The following is a 21,615-nucleotide window of genomic DNA, read 5'->3' on the forward strand; positions in this document are numbered from 1 at the left end:
CTTGAGTAAACATGCGCATCGAAATGAATACGCAATGGCGTGCAAGTTGGAATCATTTCCGTTTGATAAATCGCTGCCAATATTATGCTGTGTAATTTCGCAGACAATTTTCTTCCATCGATTTGTTGAAATGTCGATGTAATGAATAATTTCATCACCTCATTATGCAGAAGGTAAACTTCGCAAATTCGTATTGATAATAGGAGCAATCATTTTCCTGATTTTTTTATGCTTCCAATTTTTGGAGAAATTTCTCTTCATAATTTTGCAAATGCCTCGGGGATTGGCAGTCTTAGATTAGAAGCTTTAGACTTTTTTGTGGATATATCGTTCTCATTTAACTCGGTAGTTCCTCAATTTCTTTAGAAACCCAGAGAATTTGCTAGAATTATCTAGATAACCGGAGACTTCTCTCGAACTTTTTGAAAAATTGAAGCATTTTTTAGAATTTCCTAGAAACCGGAGAATTTTCTCGACTTTTTTAGAAAATTGAAGTGTCTTAGAATTTTTGAGAAAAGCGGGGAATTTTCTAAAAAATTTTAGAAAACCGCAGAATTTTTGCGAATTTTCTAGAAAACCGAACATACGTAGGGTAAACTGCGCAGTAGATGGATGCATAAGAAAAGCGCCCAGTAGATGAACGTTTGCTTTTTTAGTAATTGAAAAAAAGATTAATCGAAAAAAAATCGCCATTCAGGGGTTAAGGGTGGCAAGTGAATTTGGCGATGACCTTGAAAATTGACATTCACCAACAAAGTTATAATTTGTTAAATTAATAGTATTAGACAGATGGTGAACATCGGTGACAATTTTAAAATTTTCGAACTTATGGATATCGAGAAATTAAATAAACAAAATCAGTCTTATACACGGCGTCTTATGGAGTTTTGATTAAATTGAACGTTTCAACCCCCTAGGAATTCAAGAAAAATTTGAAAAAATTTGAAGATATGGGGAATGATGTGTTCAATGTGATGGCGACAAAAAACAATGGGGTACCGGGGTGAATAAGAGAGATATTTCAACCCGCCGTACCCATTTGATCCCATGCTTTCTCGAGGTTCGTCACGCGAAATAGAGGATTTTCCGCATTTATTTTCTCGATGTCTAGTTCCGGTTGCGGGTTTGAAATTTCGTCGGATGGATGAATACATATTTCTCCAATGATGGAGGGAAAGAAAAAATTTTTTTTGAATCTTTTTTCAAATTCACTTGGCACCCTTAAGAATCACAACAGTTGATGATAATTCAAAGCAGCAATCCAACATTTTTTTGCGTAATTTCCTATCCAAAAGTAGCTCGTCCATCTATACGACAGTGTCCATCTACTGGGTAGCGTACCCTACACACACTTTTTGAAAACATCACATCTCCACGGTTCATGACATTCTGCATAATTTCGTTATCAATTATAATTTTTGAGGGCTCAACTCCACGTATGAAAAAATTCAATAGAAAACCTAGCCAATTCGCTAGAAAATTCTATTGGAATTCTATAGGAATTCTGTGGATTTTCTATACGATTTCTATTGGAATTCTATTGACAAATTCTATTTGTTTTTTTGCGCTGATTCTATTGGATATTCGATGAGAAAAAGTCAATAGATTTCGAATTTCTGTTTTAATTTTTCTCTTGATATTTTTCCTATAAGAATGCTTGGGAATCAATTTTCTAAGTTTTTTCCACTCGGATTCTGCAATGCAAAACAAAACAAAATCCAGCAGAAAAAACTTGGAAAATTTGTATCCAATAATTCTAATAGAAGAAATCTAAGAGAAAAATTCAAACAGAAATTCGAATTCTATTGACTTTTTCTTATCAAATATCCAATAGAATCAACAAAAAAAAAACAAATAGAATTTTTCAACAAAATTCCAATAGAAATGCTGTAGAAACCTCATAGAATTCCTATAGAATTCAAATAGAATTTTCTAGCGAATTCGCTAGGTTTTCTATAGAAGTTTTTCATGCGTGTCTATATTATCTTAAGGCCAGGGTGGATTATTTTTCGAACATCTTCTTGGTTTTTTCTTATTCTGATAATCTAAAATGATCTCCAATTGTTATTCAGTTTTATATAGCCCTGGATTCTCCAAAAATTATGATTGTACAATCAAAAAAACGTTGAAAAAGAGCAGAACGTTTTCAAAGAGCGTTTTTGAATAATATTGGGAAATAAATCCAATAGGGAGGAAATTGCAAATTAATAATTTGATGTATCTAATGGCTGTTAGGTCGTCATTTGTCGCAGCAGTCAATGGCTGCCAGATCGTTAATTACCATGATAAATTATCCATTCACTATTTCCTCTCTATCGACCTTATTTCTTAATCTTTATTAAAAACGCTCTTTGAAAATGTTCAGTTTTTTTCTCTACTTTTTTTATTGTACAATCATAATTGTTAGGGACTCCTAACGTGGTGCACATCCAATGGAAATTGTGATATTTTTTACATTATGAAGATGGAAAAACAATCGAGATGACGTTCGAAAGATAATTCAACCGGGCCTCAAACCGTTTTACCACTTCGCTACTGAAATCTTCCATTCGGAAGCCGAAACGAGTTAAAAACGATAGAACAACAATGATTTTTGCTTTAAAAAACACAGGGTTTGAACGGTGATTTGGGCGCCCGGGAGGTGCTGATTGGCGAACTTCGCGAGGCGGCTGAGCCCCTGCGGGAGAGCTGCGCTCCGGAGGTCGGCGAAAGGGTAGACGCTGCGGTGAATGAAGCCATTCAAGCTTGGGAAGATACCAGGGCTGAACTTAATGCCCTCTGCACAAAGTATCAACGCGCCGTGAGACTCTGGGAGCAATATAGGGAGGCCAGTGCTGCTGTAAAATCTTTTGTGGACACGCAAATGGGAAGTGTCACCAATTTACCACCAGAAGAGGCACGCAAACAAGTCAAGGTAAATATAAATGATGATTCGATTGGGATAATTCCTCTGAGAATATTTGCCGGAGGAAAATATTTTTTGGGGATTGAAATGAATTTTTTTTAGCTTTTCGTTTCCCTGTTCTCTTCACTTTGCACGCGCTTATTATAACTTTGTTTATGTTCAACGGATTCGTGAGCTGGGGTGAGTCATTGATGGATTTGGTTGGTATGAAAGGAAAACTGGAGGATATTTCAATCACTGACCATTCATACTTTGAATGAATAGTCGAAGTTATCTCGAGTGTAACCGCTATTATTTGTTTTCTTATCTCTGAGTGATAAAAAATGGCTGTTTTCATCTTTCTTCAGAGGTTTCTGTCGAGATATTGCAATCTGCAGTTGTGAAAATATCAAAGGAGATGAATAAGAGTGAAGTCGGAGACTGAGTTGACAATGAGTCAACTAAAATATGGAAGCATTGATAATGAGGAGATTAGCTGAGAAGGGGAGCGGTTCAGGACAAAAGTCATAGAGACTTTCCTTGTGATAAGGTTTAGCTATGGGAAAGGTCTTTTGACGCTTTTTTTACTGGAATTAACGATGATTTGGATGATTGAACTAGTGCAGGATACACACGCATGAACAAATTCATTTGAAAACCTAGCGAATTCGCTAGAACATTGGATTTGGAATTCTATAGGAATTCCATGGGGCTTCCATAGGGGAGAGTGGGGCAAAATGAAACACAGGGGCAAAATGAAACAGTCAAAAAAACAACTGTTTGACGTAATTCAAGAAAAAAAAAATTTCATTAAATTTTTTTTTATTAGCTTTTTTTTATTCTTGGTAGTAGTGGTGAGCATAATGATTTTCCATTCAGTAGAATGGGAAATTATTGAGAAGTTTTGACGGGCGAAGATTTTGTCAATGGATTAATTGAAAAGAAAATTAAACAGCAAAATCCAGAGCAAGGCCCAAGGGGAGACCCAGAGGGGGAAAAAGGAAAATGTGATGGTGAATTTCAATCGAATAATCCATTGGCAAAATCTTCGCCCATTAAACCTTCTCAATAATTTTTTATTCTACTGAATGGAAAATTATTATTCTCATCAGTACTCCCGAGAATAGAAAAAAGTCGACAAAAAAAATATTTGATATAAAAAATTTTTTTGCGTGATTTGAGTCAAACAGTCATTTTTTTGACTGTTTCTTTTTGCCCCATTGTTTTATTTTACCGCGCTGTTTCATTTTGCCCCACTCTCCCCTAGGATTTCTATTAGAATTCTATTGAAAAATTCTACTCGTTTTTGCGCAAATTCTATTGTATATTTGATAGGAAGAAATCAATATATTTTGAATTTCTGTTCGAATTTTTCTCTTGGGATTGTTTCTATCAGAATTACTGGGCACAAATTATCCGAGTTTTTTCCGCTGGATTTTGCTTTGTTATGCATTACAGAATCCGAGTGGAAAAAAACTTGGAAAATTGATGCCCAAACATTCTTATAGAAAAAATCTCAAGAGAAAAATTCAAACAGAAATTCGAAATCCATTGACTTTTTCGAATCAAATATCCAATAGCATCAGCGTAAAAAACAAATATAATTGTAATAGAATTTTCTAGCGAATTCGCTAGGTTTTCGATTGAATTTTTTTATAAGTGCAAATGTTGAAAATTATCCTGCAAGGATGAAAATTCTGGTGCAAGGGGCATTTCAAAGCCAAAAAGACGAAAAACCATGTCGTTTCTTCACGCACGGGGCAAAATGGGTTGAGTCCACAATTTTTCTGATTTTTTAGGTACCCGATGATATGTCAAGAATCGCTCGATGGCTATTTTCATTAATCGAACACATTCAATTTTCGTCTCAAAATTGAATGTTGCAAATTTTAAAAAAAAACCAAAAACATTGATAACTGAGGGAGTTATGATTTTTGACAGCCGTTTTTAGTTTTCATGTGACTGAATTAAAAAAAATGACAATAGATAATCCTATTTTCCCTCGGAAATTTCCTGACTGAAAAAAAGAAATTTTTCAAAATTTTTAATCGGAATTTTTACCATGAATAATAAAAAAAGCTCATTATATTTTACTGAAAAGAATTATTATTATTTCAAATAATTGATTTTTCAGTTTTATAATTATTACATTTCATTATTATTACTATTATTATTATTCTTATTAATATTATCATTACAGGTATATATGTATACTACCATGTATAGGGGCGGGTGGGGTAAACCGGACAATTTTGACTTTTTTTAAAATATCCACGACGAGTTGAATTGTTCATGAAATGGAATAATTTTATTTTTCAGTTGAAAAACAATGATTCCTCTTTGTGATGAGCTTAGACTGAGCTCGATTTTTAAATCTGTTTCTGCACTGGGAAAAAAAATTACTTTTGCCAAGGAATCATTTTTTTGGGAGAAGAATTTATTTTTTTAGGAGCTTATTTCTCTAGGCCAGTCATTCCCAGGTGGTCCATGTACATCTCCAAATAATACAATTATGTGGAATAATGAGATGATTATGCTACATATGACCTTAAATGAACACGCTTCATTATTTTTCAATTTTGTCAAATTCGAGATTTTCTAACGTATAATAATTTGGAATAATTTTGAAGGTTAATAATTGTCAATGGAGTTCATTCAAGGTCATATGTAATATAATCATTCCATAATTCAACATAATTATAATATTTAGAGGTGGACTTGGACTCCTTGATAATGACTGGCCTGGAGATATACGCTCTTAAAAGAATAAATTCTTCTCCCAAGAAAATGATTCCTTGGCAAAAGTAATTTTTTTTCTCAGTCTGCGCTATGAATATTTTTAAAAAAGTCAAAAGTGCCCATTTTACCCTACCCTCCCCTGCATGTATACGTAATAAAAAATAAAAAATAAATGAGTTTTAATGGTGCGCAATGTGACGGCCGCACGACCCGTCAAACCCAACACTGCTAAAACCCCCGAAACCTCCGAGATGCGTCAGATGGATCACGAACTCGCGCCCTCCCCCTATTCAACTCCACGTGGGGATTGCAGGAGTCAGCGACTCCGTGCTGGCACCGGTGGTGGGACTCACCCCCTCGCCTGTGCCACAGTTTCAACGAGGGTGCGGCGTTACTTCACTCGTCCAAGCACCGAAACCTCCCCTCTCCCGTCTCCTTTATCTCTTTATCTCACTCGCTGACGCAGAAAACGTCGAGGGGGGACTCATCGATCCCTCGCTCCCAGACGCCAGTCGACGGTCCACGGCCATACGCGCAGCATTCATTCACTTCCAAGTGCTTATATATTTTTATGTCTGAAAATAGTTTCGAAATTTTCCGGAAAAAAATTGCCACCGGTGAACAGAATCCCACGACCTAATTGGTGATTAATTAGCAATCGCAGTGGTGGGGGTGGGTTTTTAGGGGATGATTTTAGGGGATTAGTGATTGAAAAAAAATTATGAAATGCAGAGAAGTCATTGGATTTTTTTTTATTAATTCTGATGATTCAGAGGAATTATTGAGGAAATTGATCGAGTGAATGGATCAATTAGTCATGAATAGTTCATTTGTAAGCACGTGTCAGTTGTGAAATGTACAGTGACCAACTGAGTCGGCGTGAGTCCGGTGTTTTTGGAACATGTGCGTAATAGCTGGGAGATTGAGACGGTCAAACTCACCGGCAAAGTACAGATTCTTCAAGTGCTTGATCTATTTAAATTGTTTGGATAATAATTTGTGAGGGATATCTGTCAGTTGCGACGATGTGTACACCAGAGGAATTGAAGGTAGTGAATTTATTGCGTCGTCTTAATTTACTCGAAAAGATTTTAACGCTGATTTCGATGGAGATTTTGTTTTCTTTCACGTTTGGAGGCCGGTGGGGATTTATTTATAAGTAAAAATAGTCGGGAATTATTTGGGTCAGACTTGAGGTATGTTTTCCACTGGAATCGACCGCTAAATTGTCCGATTGCCAAAAAAAATATGTTTAAAATACTTGGAGGGAGGATTTTTTGCGATTTCTTGCGGGTTCTGAAGCCGATAAACCTCGTAATCTTATTAAAACGCGCGGTCTTGGGTTCAGGAAGATAATGTTGGATTTGTATGGTTTAGGGGGAGTTCGAGATATATGGGGAGAGAAATTGATTCACTTATTATTTACGCTTGTGTCAAATATTGAATTATCTCCAAGATAACACACACGAAAAAATTTAATAGAAAAACGTGGCGAATTCTCTAAACAATTGTATTTAACTTTCTATTAGTAAACATACGTGAGAATTTAACAAATTGGTTCAGTATTTATTTTATTCGAAATAATTCTCATTTAAACTGTTCATTCTTTCAAAAACGGAGTATAATAATGTTGTAAACACTAGGGGAGCATGGGGCAAAATGAAACACGGGGCAAAATGAAACAGTGGGAAAATCTCGTCATCTAAAGGAGATAGGACATTTTTGAAAAGGACCTTTTTTGTAGCTTGTAAAATTCTCTACAAAAAAGGTTTTCATGAAAATCCTCCTATCTCCCTTAGATCACAAGATTTTCTTGCTGTTTCATTTTGCCCCACCGTCCCCTACATATTGTATTGATTGTGTATGTTTTTAGAGCTGTAAAGCTTTACTTGAAATTTATATAAATTTGAATATGTTAACTTATAATTAAATTCCTTTCTCTATTATCAAATTATTATTAAATTATTATTATTATTATCTTTATTATTATTATTATTATTATTATTATTATTATTATTATTATTATTATTATTATTAAATTTCTCCCCTTAAGAGCGAGCTGGTAATCCGAACATTGTGGGTTCAATTTCTCAACATCAATTTCTCTACTTTTTTCACGGACTTCGTTTCTTATTAGAAAATTCATGCAAAAAACTTTGAATCTTCCATCTGTATTCCTATAGCTATTTATGGTTTTCAAGTGTTTCATATAGATCAAAACATTTACATACAGATAAAAAAAAATGTAAGCATTATACTAAAAAATTACATTCAATTAAAAATGTTGAAAAAGTTAAATGATAAAATGATAGATAGATAAATAGATCTAGTCTGAACTGAATAAGTTGTCGAGAACATCAGAAATCTATTGATTGTTTTCCACACAATTTTCTCTTGAAGAATACCCGCAGAAAAAAGGAATTTAAATAGAATCAAAAGCAAGGATAATTTTCAATGAAAATCCAATAGAAATTTACTACAATGTTTCAGCGAATGTGGTAGATTTGCTTGTAGAATATTTTTGCATGTTTACGAATGTTAAAAAGGATTTTAACGAAAACACACGAATCGACTTCTCCTAATATAAAACAGGAGTATTTCAATTTTCTTTTTAAATCACGGGTATCTCAAAATTCATGTGAAAGCTTGTTGTTGACATTAATTCCTAAGTCTCATGGAGCTCGCAAATCATTTTATTTCTCTTCGAATGTGAAGTATTTCATGTTATATGTACTTTTTGATGCATTCACACCATTTATACAGCTGTCAAGAGAAGGAAAATGTGAGATTTCAGACGATTTTTCATATGAATTGTGAGATACCCTAGTCTCAACATGAATTTGGAGATACTCTTGTTTTATGAGGAAACGTCGACATACAAACGTGTCTTCGAAATCGTGTTAGGATGATTCCAGGCAGGGATAGCCAAATTTGTAATATTTTATTACGATTACTTTTGCAGCCCTTAATTAGATAACAGCAGTCTTGAAATTTTTTGAGTACTTAAGGAGAGACTATTATGAGTTTTAAAAGTCGTATGTTATCGGAGTGAGATTTTTCATACGTAGAAGACCGATTATATAGATTTGAAAACGAATAATTAGTGCAAGAAAATTTTTTTTTATTGTTCGTTTGCCCGAAAACGCTTAAAATACTAAAAACAGTCCAGGGCCTCCAATTATTGAGCTACAACAGATTTTTTTTTCAAAATTTTCGGAAAAATGTGTGGAACAACAATTACGAGCCAGTTTTTTGGAATTCGACTCCTAGACAACTGATTTCGGTTTTTTTCATGTAAAAAAATTCACTAGTTGTGTAAAAAAAATACAAAAAAGCAAATTTAGCCATGTAAGAGGCGAATTAAAAAAAATAGCTCGTAATTGTTATTCTACATATTTTTCCATGAATTTTGAAAAAAAAATCCTTCGTAGCTCAAACATTGGAGGCCCTGGACTTTTTTTGGCATTTTAAGCGTTTTCGGGCAAACGAACAATAAAAAAATTTTTTTTTTGCACTAATTATTCGTTTTCAGATCTATATAATCAATCTTCAACGTATGAAAAGTCTCACTCCAATAAGCCATGACTTTCAAAATTCATAGTAGTCTCCCCTTAAGTATCATCAATTCAAATATTCAAATTTTCAACTATTTTATCAGTCAATAATTTGAGGTAGGAAGACTGACAATTACTTGTGTAATCGAAAATCCCCTTTCAAGAAATTTGAATCATTGACTTAGTAGTGAATTTACAGTTTCATATTAACAAATTTGAAATATATCATTATTCGTAAAAAATCAGATTATCAATATTATATTATTTGAAAAATTGAATCAACATATTTTAAACCTTCAATAATGTAAAAGTCAAATCCTTGTAATATTATAAAAATTTAATATTGATGGAGATCCCAGATTCCAGGGGTCATGAAACATCGACAAATCGTGGAAATTGCACTTTTAATTTTCTGAGTAATTACAACAGCTTTCTCGAATAAAAAATTAGAACAATTAATACCCTAATAAACAATTGGGCACCCTGAAAATTTCAAATTTTTCAAAATTTCATGCGGAAGTATTCAAACAGTTTAACATTCAGTGGATGGAATTAGAAAGGAATTAGGAGGGAGAAACGCACACGTTTGGCGATGAATTATACCCCATAGGCAGACGGTACAGAGAAATTCCGTGAGATCTAAAAATAACAACTCCGAAATTCACCATTGAGGCGAAATTATGCCTGTTTATTTCTTTGTTTCCAATTATTTTTTCTTTGCTCGCTAGGTCTGCGAGGAAACCCTCGCTGAGCATAAAGAAAGACTGGCCGAGTTGAGGGGTCTGGTGGCACAAATTGCCTCTGACGTTGGTCTGGATGCTGATGGACCATTGCATTGTGAAGTTGAGGCGCTGGGGAGGAGGCTGGAGGATGTCAGGGAGACACTGTCTACTCTGGCTGACACTGCTGATGCTAGGGCGCTCAATAAGGAACTCGCACGTGGAGATTTGTGCCAGACGAAGAATTTCTTGGATTCCGTCCAACAGGTAACATTCTTGAAATTATGGAACAATTGGGTTGAGAGAGAGAGAGAGAGAATTACACTTATTATTTTGAAAAAATTAATCACAATTATTTTTTTTTACTGAAAAAATGGTCTATATAAATTCCCTTCTTTAATGTAAATATTAATGCTGTAAGAAGGATGGCGGAGCTCAATATGTACCAGAAATTTGAAATGAAAAAATGGCTAGGAGCTGGATAACTCAGGTGGGAGAATACCCGATGCATAATCGAAAGGTCCCGGGTTTAAATCCCGGTCTGGACTATCCATTTTTTTCATTACAAATTTTCTGGTTATTCATATTGAGAATAATCCCGGTCCCCCTCCTACCTCATCCAAATCCCATTCAATTATTTCCTATGACGTCACGAAAATGTGGAACGCTATATAAATTCCCTTCTTTAATATAAAAAAAATCAATTGCAATTATGATTTTTTTTCTTTTTTTTCTTGTTTCCGAAATATAAAAAAAATTAATTGCAATTATGATTTTTTTTTATATCTCGGAAACAAGTGGGTTCAAGAGGAAAATGATTTACACTGAGAGAAATTTCTGCTCTGACAATAAAAATATAATAATTTGGCAATTTTCTCCATTTATAGAATATAAAAAATGTTTGTCTACAATAATTTGTCTCAAACATTTTGTTTTCTTTACAACAATTACTCATCTTATCAAAATAACGTCTGGAAAATTAGGTACTCTAATGGGTACTCTCATAAATGATATGTAATACTTTAATATTTGGATGATATTATTATTCACAAAATTTAATTTATTTTTCAATAATCAATGTGGACGATTATCCTTTACACGAAATTACGCGCTTTTAGGCCCGGTTCCACCAAGCCCTGTTATCCAAATAAATCCCAGGGTCTATTATATCGTAGGGGTCATAATTTTTCAATACTTGACCCGAAGAATAATTTTTTATCTATCCTGTAGCCCCATTTGAATTAACACTGATCCTCTCAAGCTTGAAAAACCTTGCATCACAAGGTTAAATAACCTTGGGATTAAATTTGATTTTTTGTTGCTGGGATAAATTTGAGATACTCTCCCGGGTAAAATAATCCATCGAGCATCCAAATTTACTTTTTTTATCTGACGTTTTCGTTACCCGGAGCTGGTGCACCCGGGCCTTAATATATAAATATTATTTGCAAGTACAATATATAATTTTATCTTTATAGCAACGTAACCAGGACAAAACATTATTCCAATTAATAAACGATACAATTACTCAAAGCTTCAAATGACAAAGAAAAGTAATTGATTGACCGGTCGTCAGAGGTTGAGACGCAAGTGAGCGAGTTATCTCGCGCGAGGTGAGAAATAACTCGTCGAATCACAAGCGACACATTTCGTCAATTTATAATGAGAATGGGTCATGAAATAATTCTTAAACGCAGTGAATTTACTTTTGATTGTCTTTCTTTATTAATATGGCACGAGGAAGAAACGTCTGTACTCTATGAACTGCTCCAGCAGACTAAATACCGGTCACAAAGACCAAAAAGAATATCGTCACTGTGACGTTTTGAGTTTTACCCGGAGGTAAAACTCAGTGAATATTTCTTTCCTTCATACTATTACACTGTCTACTGTGCCTTGCACTTTGCACTATTTTATTCCTATACTGTAATCCGCTGTATGGTCACTTAAACCTCGGCTAACTGGGCGGTGAGCTCACGANGACGTTTTGAGTTTTACCCGGAGGTAAAACTCAGTGAATATTTCTTTCCTTCATACTATTACACTGTCTACTGTGCCTTGCACTTTGCACTATTTTATTCCTATACTGTAATCCGCTGTATGGTCACTTAAACCTCGGCTAACTGGGCGGTGAGCTCACGAGGGATTCGCTCACTCGGAGGGATGTTAGGAAAAGTATGAAGGGATAAGTCCTCAATAACCACTCGCGTATTTAATCGGTAAAAGGATGGTATATTATTCGTTGATTAAAATACACGACTCGGTTTATTTTGGGTTGGTATAACGCGTTGCTAATATGTCTCGACTTGACTTGGGACTTCGACTCGATTTCTTGGCTGAAGGCCTGAGCTAGAGGTCCGCTCGACTCGGCTCCTGATTGTACTCTGGTGCTTCCAGAGTCCTCAAAACTTGGCAAAGCCCCAATTCGCTGAGCTAAGCAGTCTCACGGTTTTCTCCACTAACACTGTCTCGTGTCATCATTGACAGAGACTCAAGCAGTCAAACAGTTCATCGTTCTGAACTAAACTCCTGAAAAACCATGAGACTGCTTACCACGGTGTCCAAATGACACCGTAGGATTGCTGACCAGTGTCTGGATGACAGGAAAGAGAATAGTATTTTCCCGGCCTGTTGTGATGGGGTTTCTTACTCGTGTGGCGTTGGCCTCCGAGCCGTAGGCGAGGACTGGCCAACCACACGAGTAAAAAAAACCCATCGCAACAGCCCAGGAACAATATTTTTCTGTAGTGATTTTCAAGTTTTCGAGTTTGGGAAGTATGTAATACCAATTCCCAGACGAGAAATCGTGAGAAGCAGTACAGAAAATCATATTTCTCGTTCCCACCATCCAGCATTATATTATTATTTTATATAATTACTAACTAAATCGACGTATTGATCGATGCCAATACGTCACATCACTTATCGACAAAGAACTCTCAGTTCTATCTCCCCATAGAGTTATTGTTTATGTTTATATTAACTCTCAGGCACTCTCTACGTCGATTCGTTTTTTGTACGCACAATCTCATCAAATAAGGTCTCAGTAAAGAGCTATATAATCCAATAATTTACTAAATTATTCCAATATTTTCGGGATCGATTGGCGCGGGATATTCGAATAACTTCAACTCATTACAGATAATAATGAGTTGAAATCTTTTATGAAATATGTCGAGGGTAAAGTGTGCTTGGCACAGCTCAATCATCCTTCGTACTGGGTACAAATTCCCTCATACATATATTTTAATTGTAGTTTCGAAACAATTTGTTGTGTCAAGGTCGTTGTAAGGGGCTGAGCCCCAAAAATTCAACCCCACCCCACCCCCTGATCCGGCGCCAATTTACACAGGTCACGAAACACCTCAAAGTGGCTTCTCCCTTGAATGAGTATTCGCACCCCCTTCGTATTTACTCCACGTGTTTGCCCACACACCCTGAGAGAAACTTTTCAAGTCGAGTGAGCCACAGTTGTTTCCTCCAGAGTTTCTGAGCCTAGGATTTCAACTCGTACGTACAATTCACTAGTCGATTTTACTGATAAACTCAACGATTAAATTTAAATGCACGTGAAACAATTCAACTTTCGTATGTTCCGGTGAATGTGTATGCATTTCCTGGGTGGGTTAAATCGACGAAACAATTTTCTTACTCCGTCCATGGAACCATCGATCGTAACTCGATCGTGAAGAATTTTGAAATGAGAAAATTGATTTGAAATTTGGATTTTGAAAGCGAAGAAATAAAGGGACATCAGCCGAGTTGATTTTTCCATTCTGTTGAATTATTACATTATATTAATCCGATAAAATTTTTTCATCTCCGATTTTTATTCTTTGCTATTTTTTAATGTATTCTATCAAAATTGTGAGGATAGAAATTGAGTTGATGGGTATTCTTTCATTATTTGAAAAAATATATCAATTTTAAAACTTTCCGGAGACATTGAAAAATCGGAATTTTTATTTTCTTGCGAATCGATCATCATCTCAACAAAAAGTATCAATACTATCCTTATTATTTATCATAAATATCTCTTCATTTGAAAATGAGAAAAACTGCTCCCACAATTTGTATACTACAATGGGAATAGAATCCAATAATTTTAATTTAATCTAACCGCAAAGAAAAATTGGAAAGAAAACAATAAAATAAATTAGTACAATATAATATAATCTAGCGACGGGCGCGAAGCGCCTGTTCGCTATGAACAGTGATTTCAGTAAAAAATATTGAGAAGCTTTTTTTGTTTTTTACATCGCGTTCAAAGATTGACTTGTTTTATGTATTTATTTTGATCACAAAAAAAAACACTTTTTATTGATCTTTAACATAATTCCTCTTCATTCAATGTTGCAACTTGTAAATTGAGGAAAAAATATGTAATAAGAATAAGAATGGATAAAATTAAAGTAATCTAATTGTGACGACGTAAATGAAAATCAAATTTTTTGTCATTTCCTCATCCTCTGATATGAAAAAATCGATTTCTTGTGGCAAGAAATTGTCACTTTACCATGAAATTTTCATGTTCAAGTCATGAACACTTCACCGAAATCTGTCATTGTCTGACACATTATCCGGACTTCTTATCCCAAGAAATTTATCCTCAAGAGATGAGATATTTGGCGCAAGAAATTAGTTTTGTAATATTACGACGACATTTCTCTCAGTGTTCGCTAGTTCAATAGAAATCCATTAGAATTTTTCTGTAAAAGGCGTAAAGCCATACAGTGGGAACAATAAATTCATTCATTCCGCTAGAATTTTCCAACGAATTCGCAAGGTTGTTCTGTTACATTTTCTCATCTCCCCGAGAAATTCCAACTCCCCTCCCGTAATCCCCCCGAATATTCTTTTTTCACAACAAAACCATCAACTTCCAGAGCCTAACGACGATCCCCCAAGGGGAATCAAAAGAGCAACTGAACCTCCTCCGTAAACACCTCCTGGCGTTGACGAAAACCGAGCCCCAGCTTCAATCAATCAAAGACCGCGCCCTGGAGGCCGTAACGCAGGAGCCCTCCGTCGTGGAGGTCCTCCAGCTCTGGCAGCGTGTCTTCCGCGAGACCTTCCAGCAGTACCACCGGCTCTCGGCGCGGCTAGTCCGCTCGGAGGACGTCTCTGCGGCCCTCCGTCTCTGGCAGGAGTACCTCTCCCACGTCCAGGAGTTCCTCTCCAGCGACCCCCCGGGCGACTACAACGGTCTCTCCGAGCACAGAAACCTCTGCGAGGTCCACAAGAACCTCTTGACCGACCAACAGCACCTGATCCTCTCCATCAGAGCGGAGAAGGGTCGAGACCTGTCAGTGGCTGAGCAATTCAACGCTTTGACGAACCTCCACAATGAGACCCTCTCCAAGATCATGGACAGGCACGCCTCAGTGCGGGACAGACTCGACGCCTGGGACAGATACAGAGAGGACCTCAACAATCTCCTCGCCTGGCTGAAGGACATCGAGCGAGAGAAGAGTCGACTCCAACTTCGTTTCATCCACCTGCGACGCCTCGACAAGATCCTCACGAAGATAGAGATCCTCATCGAGAGGCTGCCCACCGGTGAATCCCAGATGGACTCTCTCGTGGAGCAGCAAGAGGCTCTTCTTGCTGACTGCGAGGAGGCCCTGGCTGTCTCCGTCCGCATGGAGCACGCCGCCAACCTCCAGAGGGTCAACAACGTAAGGGCAAGCCTCGAGACCTGGAAGGGCTTCGTCATCAGAATAAGAAATCTCAACGCCAAGCACGTGGACCAGACGTCAGTCATCACCAAGACCCTGACGGAGGTCAGCCAATCGTTGTCATCGGCCTTCCACGCAGCCCCTGGCAGTCTCCTGCAGGCGAGAGAACAGCTGGACTCGCTCAGCCAAATAAGAGTGAAGCTCATTCACGCGTCAACTGATCTCGAGACCCTGGGAGTCACCACGGAGCAGCTGAGGGAGTGCCTCAGTCCGTCTGACATGAAGAGTCTCAATCAACATGTTTCGTTGCTCTGGCAACAGCACGGAGATCTCGAGCACCAGTTGGCCTTGTTGGCTTACAGGCTAGGGGAGAGGGTTGGATTGAGGGGCAAGTGGGAGAAACGGCTGTCGAGGTTTCTCATCTGGCTGACGGACGCTGAGATAAGAATGCACAGCTGTGATTCCGGGCTGGAGGAGCCGGAGGAGGCCTTGAAGAGACTCGAGGGAGAGCTCCACGCGGAGATGGCGTTGAAGCAACGAGAGCTGGACTGGCTGCAGAGGACGGGAGAAGAACTCGTCAAAATGACGGAGTCTGGGGAGAGGGGGAAGCTGAAGGATTCGTTGGACCAAGTTGTCGAACGGTGGGCGAGGCTCATGAGCACTGGAAAGGCGCGGGCGAATAAACTCGTGGACTTGATGCAGACGATGAGCTCGTTGGAGCGGAGGATAGCTGAGATAAGGGCTTGGTTGGGAAGAGTCGAGATGCAGCTGACTGAACCGTTCATCGTTGAGTCCAAGAGCCAGGAGACGATTAACAACAAGTTGAAGGATCATGAGCAGCTGCAGAGGACGATTGAAGCTGAGAGTGGAAACATCGGGGAGGTTTTCAACCTCTGTGAGATCCTTCTGAGCGACTGTGACGCCTGGAAGACGTCGTTCAATACTGAAGCCATCAGATCCGGAATGCAGGGACTTGAGAAGAGGTGGAAGTCGACTTGTGTCAGGTCGGCGGATCGAAAGCGCAAGATCGCAACAGCTTGGAAACTCATTCAGGAGTTGGATAGGATTGAGGTGGAGCAGGAGAGCTGGATCGAGGGAGTGGAGAGGGAGTTGAGCTCGATGGAGGAGTCCTTGGATAAGGTATCCAAGGAGGACTCGGAGCAGACCATGAGCAGGGCTAGGAGGGTCGTCAAGGACGTTGATGCGCACAGGCCTGCCCTTCAGATATTGGAGGGGAGCTACAGCAGATTGGCGAAGGGAGGACTCGAACCGGAGAATCTCAAGAGTCTTACAGCTGGAGTGAGGGTTGTTTTGGAGAGGTGGCATGGACTGAAGCCGAGGGCCAATGCCATTATCAATGCTCTTCAGAGGGAGCAGAAGGCGTATCGAGAGTTCATCACTGCTCATGGATCTGCTGTTGTTGGACTGACGCAGATCGATGTGAGGTTGACTCAGGTTCAGCATCTCATGGGCGATCATTCGATGAACTCGAGGAGGAGACTGGCGCAGGTCGGGGAGATTGAGAGGGAGCTGGACGTTATGAGTGGAACTCTACAGAGGGCTGATCAGCTGGCTCTCAGTGTCATGAGGGACTGCCATTCGGAGGATGTTCATGCTGTGCAGGAGCTCGTTGATGAGTACCAGCTGCTGTGGCAGGATATCAAGAGCAGGGTTGCCAAGTTGAAGGGTGAGCTGGAGGCTAGTGAGAGGAGGGAGGTCGACGAGGCTGTCCAGGTGGAGACTCTCAAGTTTGAGCAGGACTCGGCGGTTCAGGTTGACACGCTGCCCAGGCTCATCAGGATGACGTCGTGCGATGCTTATCTGATGGAGCTGGAAGCCGCTATTGAGGAGTGCAGGGGGGCCATGGAGGCGCTGGAAGATGCGGTGGCGTTGGAGCCTGTGGCTGGACCCGGGTTAGCTGCTGCTGGCAAGAATATTGGCAAGCTCATTGCCAGCTGTCAGTCTGCTGTGGAACTCGCGAGGCATTTGCATGGACTGTTGGTACAGGATGATAAGGTTGATGGGGAGACTGCCAGGGGAAGGGAGGTGGAGGAGTTGGGGACGCGGTATGAGGGACTCCTCAAGAGGGCCAGGGAGAGGGAGCAGCAGATTAGAGATATCAGGTAGGGGACTTTTATTTTTTATATTATTTTATTTTTTATTTCATTCTTTATTTTTTTACTTTTCTCCTTTCAATTTCATGAAGTGGTGGAGAACCAAGTTCATAGAGCTTGTTTTTGAAATATCTTTGGAAGTAATGAGGTTTGCAAAATCGCTGACCATTTCAGAAATCAAAAATGGTTCTCCAGTCATGCACGAAAAAGTTAATAGAATTCGATTTTTTATATACAATTTATTGTATTGAGAATAAGTTCACTTATTCTATTGAGATATTTTCTGTAGAATTACCTGGGCTCCAATTTTTTCATTCAAGTTTTTTTTATTTTTTTTTCGTCCTATGTTTTGTCTCGTTTCATTAAGAAAATAAAAGGAAAAAAACTTGGAAAATTGGAGCTGAGGAAATTCTATAGATTCTATATTTTAACAACAAGTTGTATAGAATATTTTCTATTGAATAATTAAGTAGAATCGAGCAAGAACTAATAGAAATCCAATACAATTGTCTAGCGAATTCGCTAGGTTTTTCTATGAAACTTTTTTATACGTGGAGAAATTTAAAATAGAGGCGAGTGGAGTAAAATGGACAGTCTTGATTTTTTTTCAATGTTCACAGCTCAGCAACAAATGTAACAATTGATTTGTGTCTATTCCTGTCGCAAGGGAACTCGATTTTCGATGAAAAATAAAATTATCCGATTAACAAAAGTGTCCATTTTTACTCAAAAATTGTTTTGGGCACGTTTCGTTCTACCACTTCACCATTGAATTGTTTGATGATGAGGTTGCAATTACTGTTCATTAACTCTCATTAATTCTGGGGGGGGGGGGGGGGAGAGGGTAATCGGAGGACGTGCGTGATACTAATCCTTCTTGTTCTGATGTGCTTTGACAGGTCGCCAATTATCGATACTTACACTATGCCATGTGAACAGTGAGTGTTTAACATTATTAACTAATTAAAAATCTCATTCTAATTAATATCTCAAATGTCTCAACCTTTAACATTTCTTGTGAATGGACTGCTTGATTGAGAATTGATTGACTGACCACTGAGAGAAAAACGACAGACGACTCAAACAAGTCTTACTTGTCACGCGTGAAAAAATTCAAAAGAAAAATTCAATAGAACATCTAGCGAATTCGCTGGAAAATTCTATTGAAATTCTATTAAAAAATTCTATTCTGGAGAAAAAGTCAATAGATTTCGAATTTCTGTTAGAATTTTTCTCTTAGATTTTTTTCTATTAGAATTATTGGACACATTTTTTTTACATTGGGCACTGGGATTCTGCAACGCAAAACCAAACAAAATCCAGTTGAAAAAACTTAGAAAATTGATGCCCAAGCATTTTTATAGAAAAAATCTCAAGAGAAAAATTCAAACAGAAATGCGAAATCTATTGACTTCTTTTTTTTCTTATCGAATATCCAATAGAATCAGCACAAGAACCAAATAAAATTTTTCAATAGAATTCCAATAGAATTTTGTGGCTAATTCGCTAGGTTTTCTATTGAATATTTTCATACGTGGTGCCAAGAATCATCATAATCAACAGATTAATTTCTCATCAACAGTGATGGAGGAAGGCTGACATGTCCCCTCTGCAGTCGCCGCAACTGGGCGCAGTTGGATATTGACCTCTGGCGGCTGGAGAAATGGTTGGAGTACGCCGAAGGCACCCAGAGTGAGCAGCACTCGCCCCCAGGTAACATCGAGGAGCTGGAGGACATCATCCAGGATCACAGGGAGTTTCTGCTGGACCTGGACAGCCACAAGAGCATAGTAGTGAGTCTGAACATCGTGGGAACTCACCTGGCGGACCACACGGAGGACGTGGAGAGGGCGCAGGAGCTGAGGGACAGGCTGTCAGTGGCAAACTCCAGGTGGGAGAAGGTCTGCCAGAGTGCAGCCACCTGGCAGGAGGCACTGCAGTCGGCTCTAATGGGCAATCAGCAGTTCCACAGGATTGTGGATGAGCTCGTGTGCTGGCTGGAGAGGACTGAGGCCTCCATTCGTGCATCAGAACCCATTGATTTGACCGAGAACACCAACATCATCAGCTCCAAGTACGAAAAATTCAGGGAATTGAGGAGTGATTTGGAGAGGTGCGAGCCCAGGGTTCTCTCCCTCCAGGAGGCTGCCAATCAATTGCTGGAGGAGCATGTGGACACCAGGAGTCGACTTCAGGAGCTCAGGCTCAGGCTGCAGTCGCTGAGGAGGCTCACGGGAATTTATGCTTTGAAACTGGGCGCTGCCTTGGGACTCGATCCCAAGGAGGTGGGACTCGCTGCTACCACTTCGTCACTTGCTGCCCTCTCTCAAGATGTGAGTCAATGGTTCTATTGGGAGTTTTAGGCGTACGGTGGATAGGTTTAGATATTGGAGTATTTTAAGGTGCATTTAGGTAGTCACGCACTTTTTCAAGGCCACGATGTTGGATTTTTTGTGGGGAAATCCAGGTTGTTTGGTGATTATTCAGTTTTTGAAGGTTTTTTTTTCTTTGAAGTGTGGGGATTTTTTTATTGAGTTTCGCGTGGAGAAAGTCATTGTTTCAGAATGAAATAGTCAATTCTGAGGAAGAATGAGAAATTTAACGGTGGAAAATATGTTTAATTCCTCGTCTTGAACTGCAGGAATCCAATTATTTTGGATATTCTGGGTATTTTCATTCAGAACTTCATTTTCTTCCAATTTTAAATATTTTTGAACAGTAGAAAATTAGAAAATGAAGTTCAGTTTTGGAATTTTAGTGAGAATTTTTTGGCAAATTTTCAGAGCTTTTAAAGTTTTTGAATTTGGTACTTGGATTTCCTCAATGCCTCAGAATTCGTAGTATTAATTACTTGTATTTAAGTAGCCAAACACCTCACATTGCACAGTACCTTATAGTTTGTGTTTTTTCTTTGACTCGATTACAGCTGCTCGATGGAGCTTCAACGTCCTCTGGCCAGCCCCTCGACGCTTCATCAATTGAGTATGTTTTTTTTCTTTCCTCTCTCCACATGTAACCACTAAAAATACAATTTATCCCCTTTCAATGGATTTCGTTCAAGTCGAAATTGCAGCTTTCGATAATTTTCCATTCACCTCATAGACGTTACAGGGGAGACACTACTATGAGTTTTAAAAGTCGTGGGATATTGGAGTAAGATTTCTCATGCATTGAAGATCGATCATATATGTCTAAAAATGAATAATTAGTGCAAAAAAATTAATTGTTTACTGTTCGTTTGCTTTGCAGACGCTTCAAATGTTAAAAATAGTTCAGGACCTCCAATTTTTGAGTTACTATTTTTTGAAAATTCTTGAAAAAATTGTACAATAACAATTACGAATTAGTTTTTTGAAATTTGGCCTCTACATAGCTAATTTCGGTTTGATTAATATAACAATTTGCATTATGCAATTATCGCAAAAGAGAACAACATTATATGAAAATCACTGATATTCGAATAATAAAAATACTTGAGGCCCGGGTGGATTCGATAATCAGAAATGATCTGCAATTGCTATTCAGTTTTAAATAGCCCTGGAGTCTCCAAAAATTATGATTGTATAATCAAAAAAACGTTGAAAAATAGCTGAACATTTTCAAAGAGCGTTTTTTAATAATATTGGGAAATAAACCCAGTAGGGAGGAAATTGCAAATTAATAATTTGATGTATCTAATGGCTGTCAGATCGTTAGTTACCATGATGAATTATCCGTTCACTATTTTTTCTCTATCGGCCTTATTTCTTAATCTTTATTAAAAACGCTCTTTGAAAATGTTCAGTTTCAATCATAATTTTTAGGGATTCCTGTGTAATGTGAAATCCAATGAAAATTGCAATATATTTTACATTATCAAGATGGAAAAACAATCGAGATAATGTTCAAAAGATAATTCACCCGGGCCTTAATAAAAAAAATTAAGTA

At 38.1% G+C, this 21,615-nt stretch overlaps 1 protein-coding gene across 1 annotated transcript in view; it reads left to right on the forward strand.

Annotated features, from left to right (window-relative positions):
- The window catches only part of LOC107041462 (nesprin-1), a 132,323-nt gene that overhangs the window by 109,708 nt on the left and 1,000 nt on the right, over positions 1-21,615 (forward strand). Inside the window, exons 34-39 of the mRNA XM_029126333.1 lie at positions 2,612-2,914; positions 9,906-10,163; positions 14,783-17,697; positions 18,588-18,626; positions 19,271-20,021; positions 20,615-20,670. Coding sequence (XP_028982166.1) covers positions 2,612-2,914; positions 9,906-10,163; positions 14,783-17,697; positions 18,588-18,626; positions 19,271-20,021; positions 20,615-20,670 — 4,322 coding nt within the window. The remainder of the gene's footprint in view (positions 1-2,611; positions 2,915-9,905; positions 10,164-14,782; positions 17,698-18,587; positions 18,627-19,270; positions 20,022-20,614; positions 20,671-21,615) is intronic.

This window comes from Diachasma alloeum, unplaced genomic scaffold, assembly GCF_001412515.2.
Source record: "Diachasma alloeum isolate Michigan unplaced genomic scaffold, Dall2.0 Dall_scaffold_00366, whole genome shotgun sequence".
Lineage (NCBI taxonomy): Eukaryota > Metazoa > Arthropoda > Insecta > Hymenoptera > Braconidae > Diachasma > Diachasma alloeum.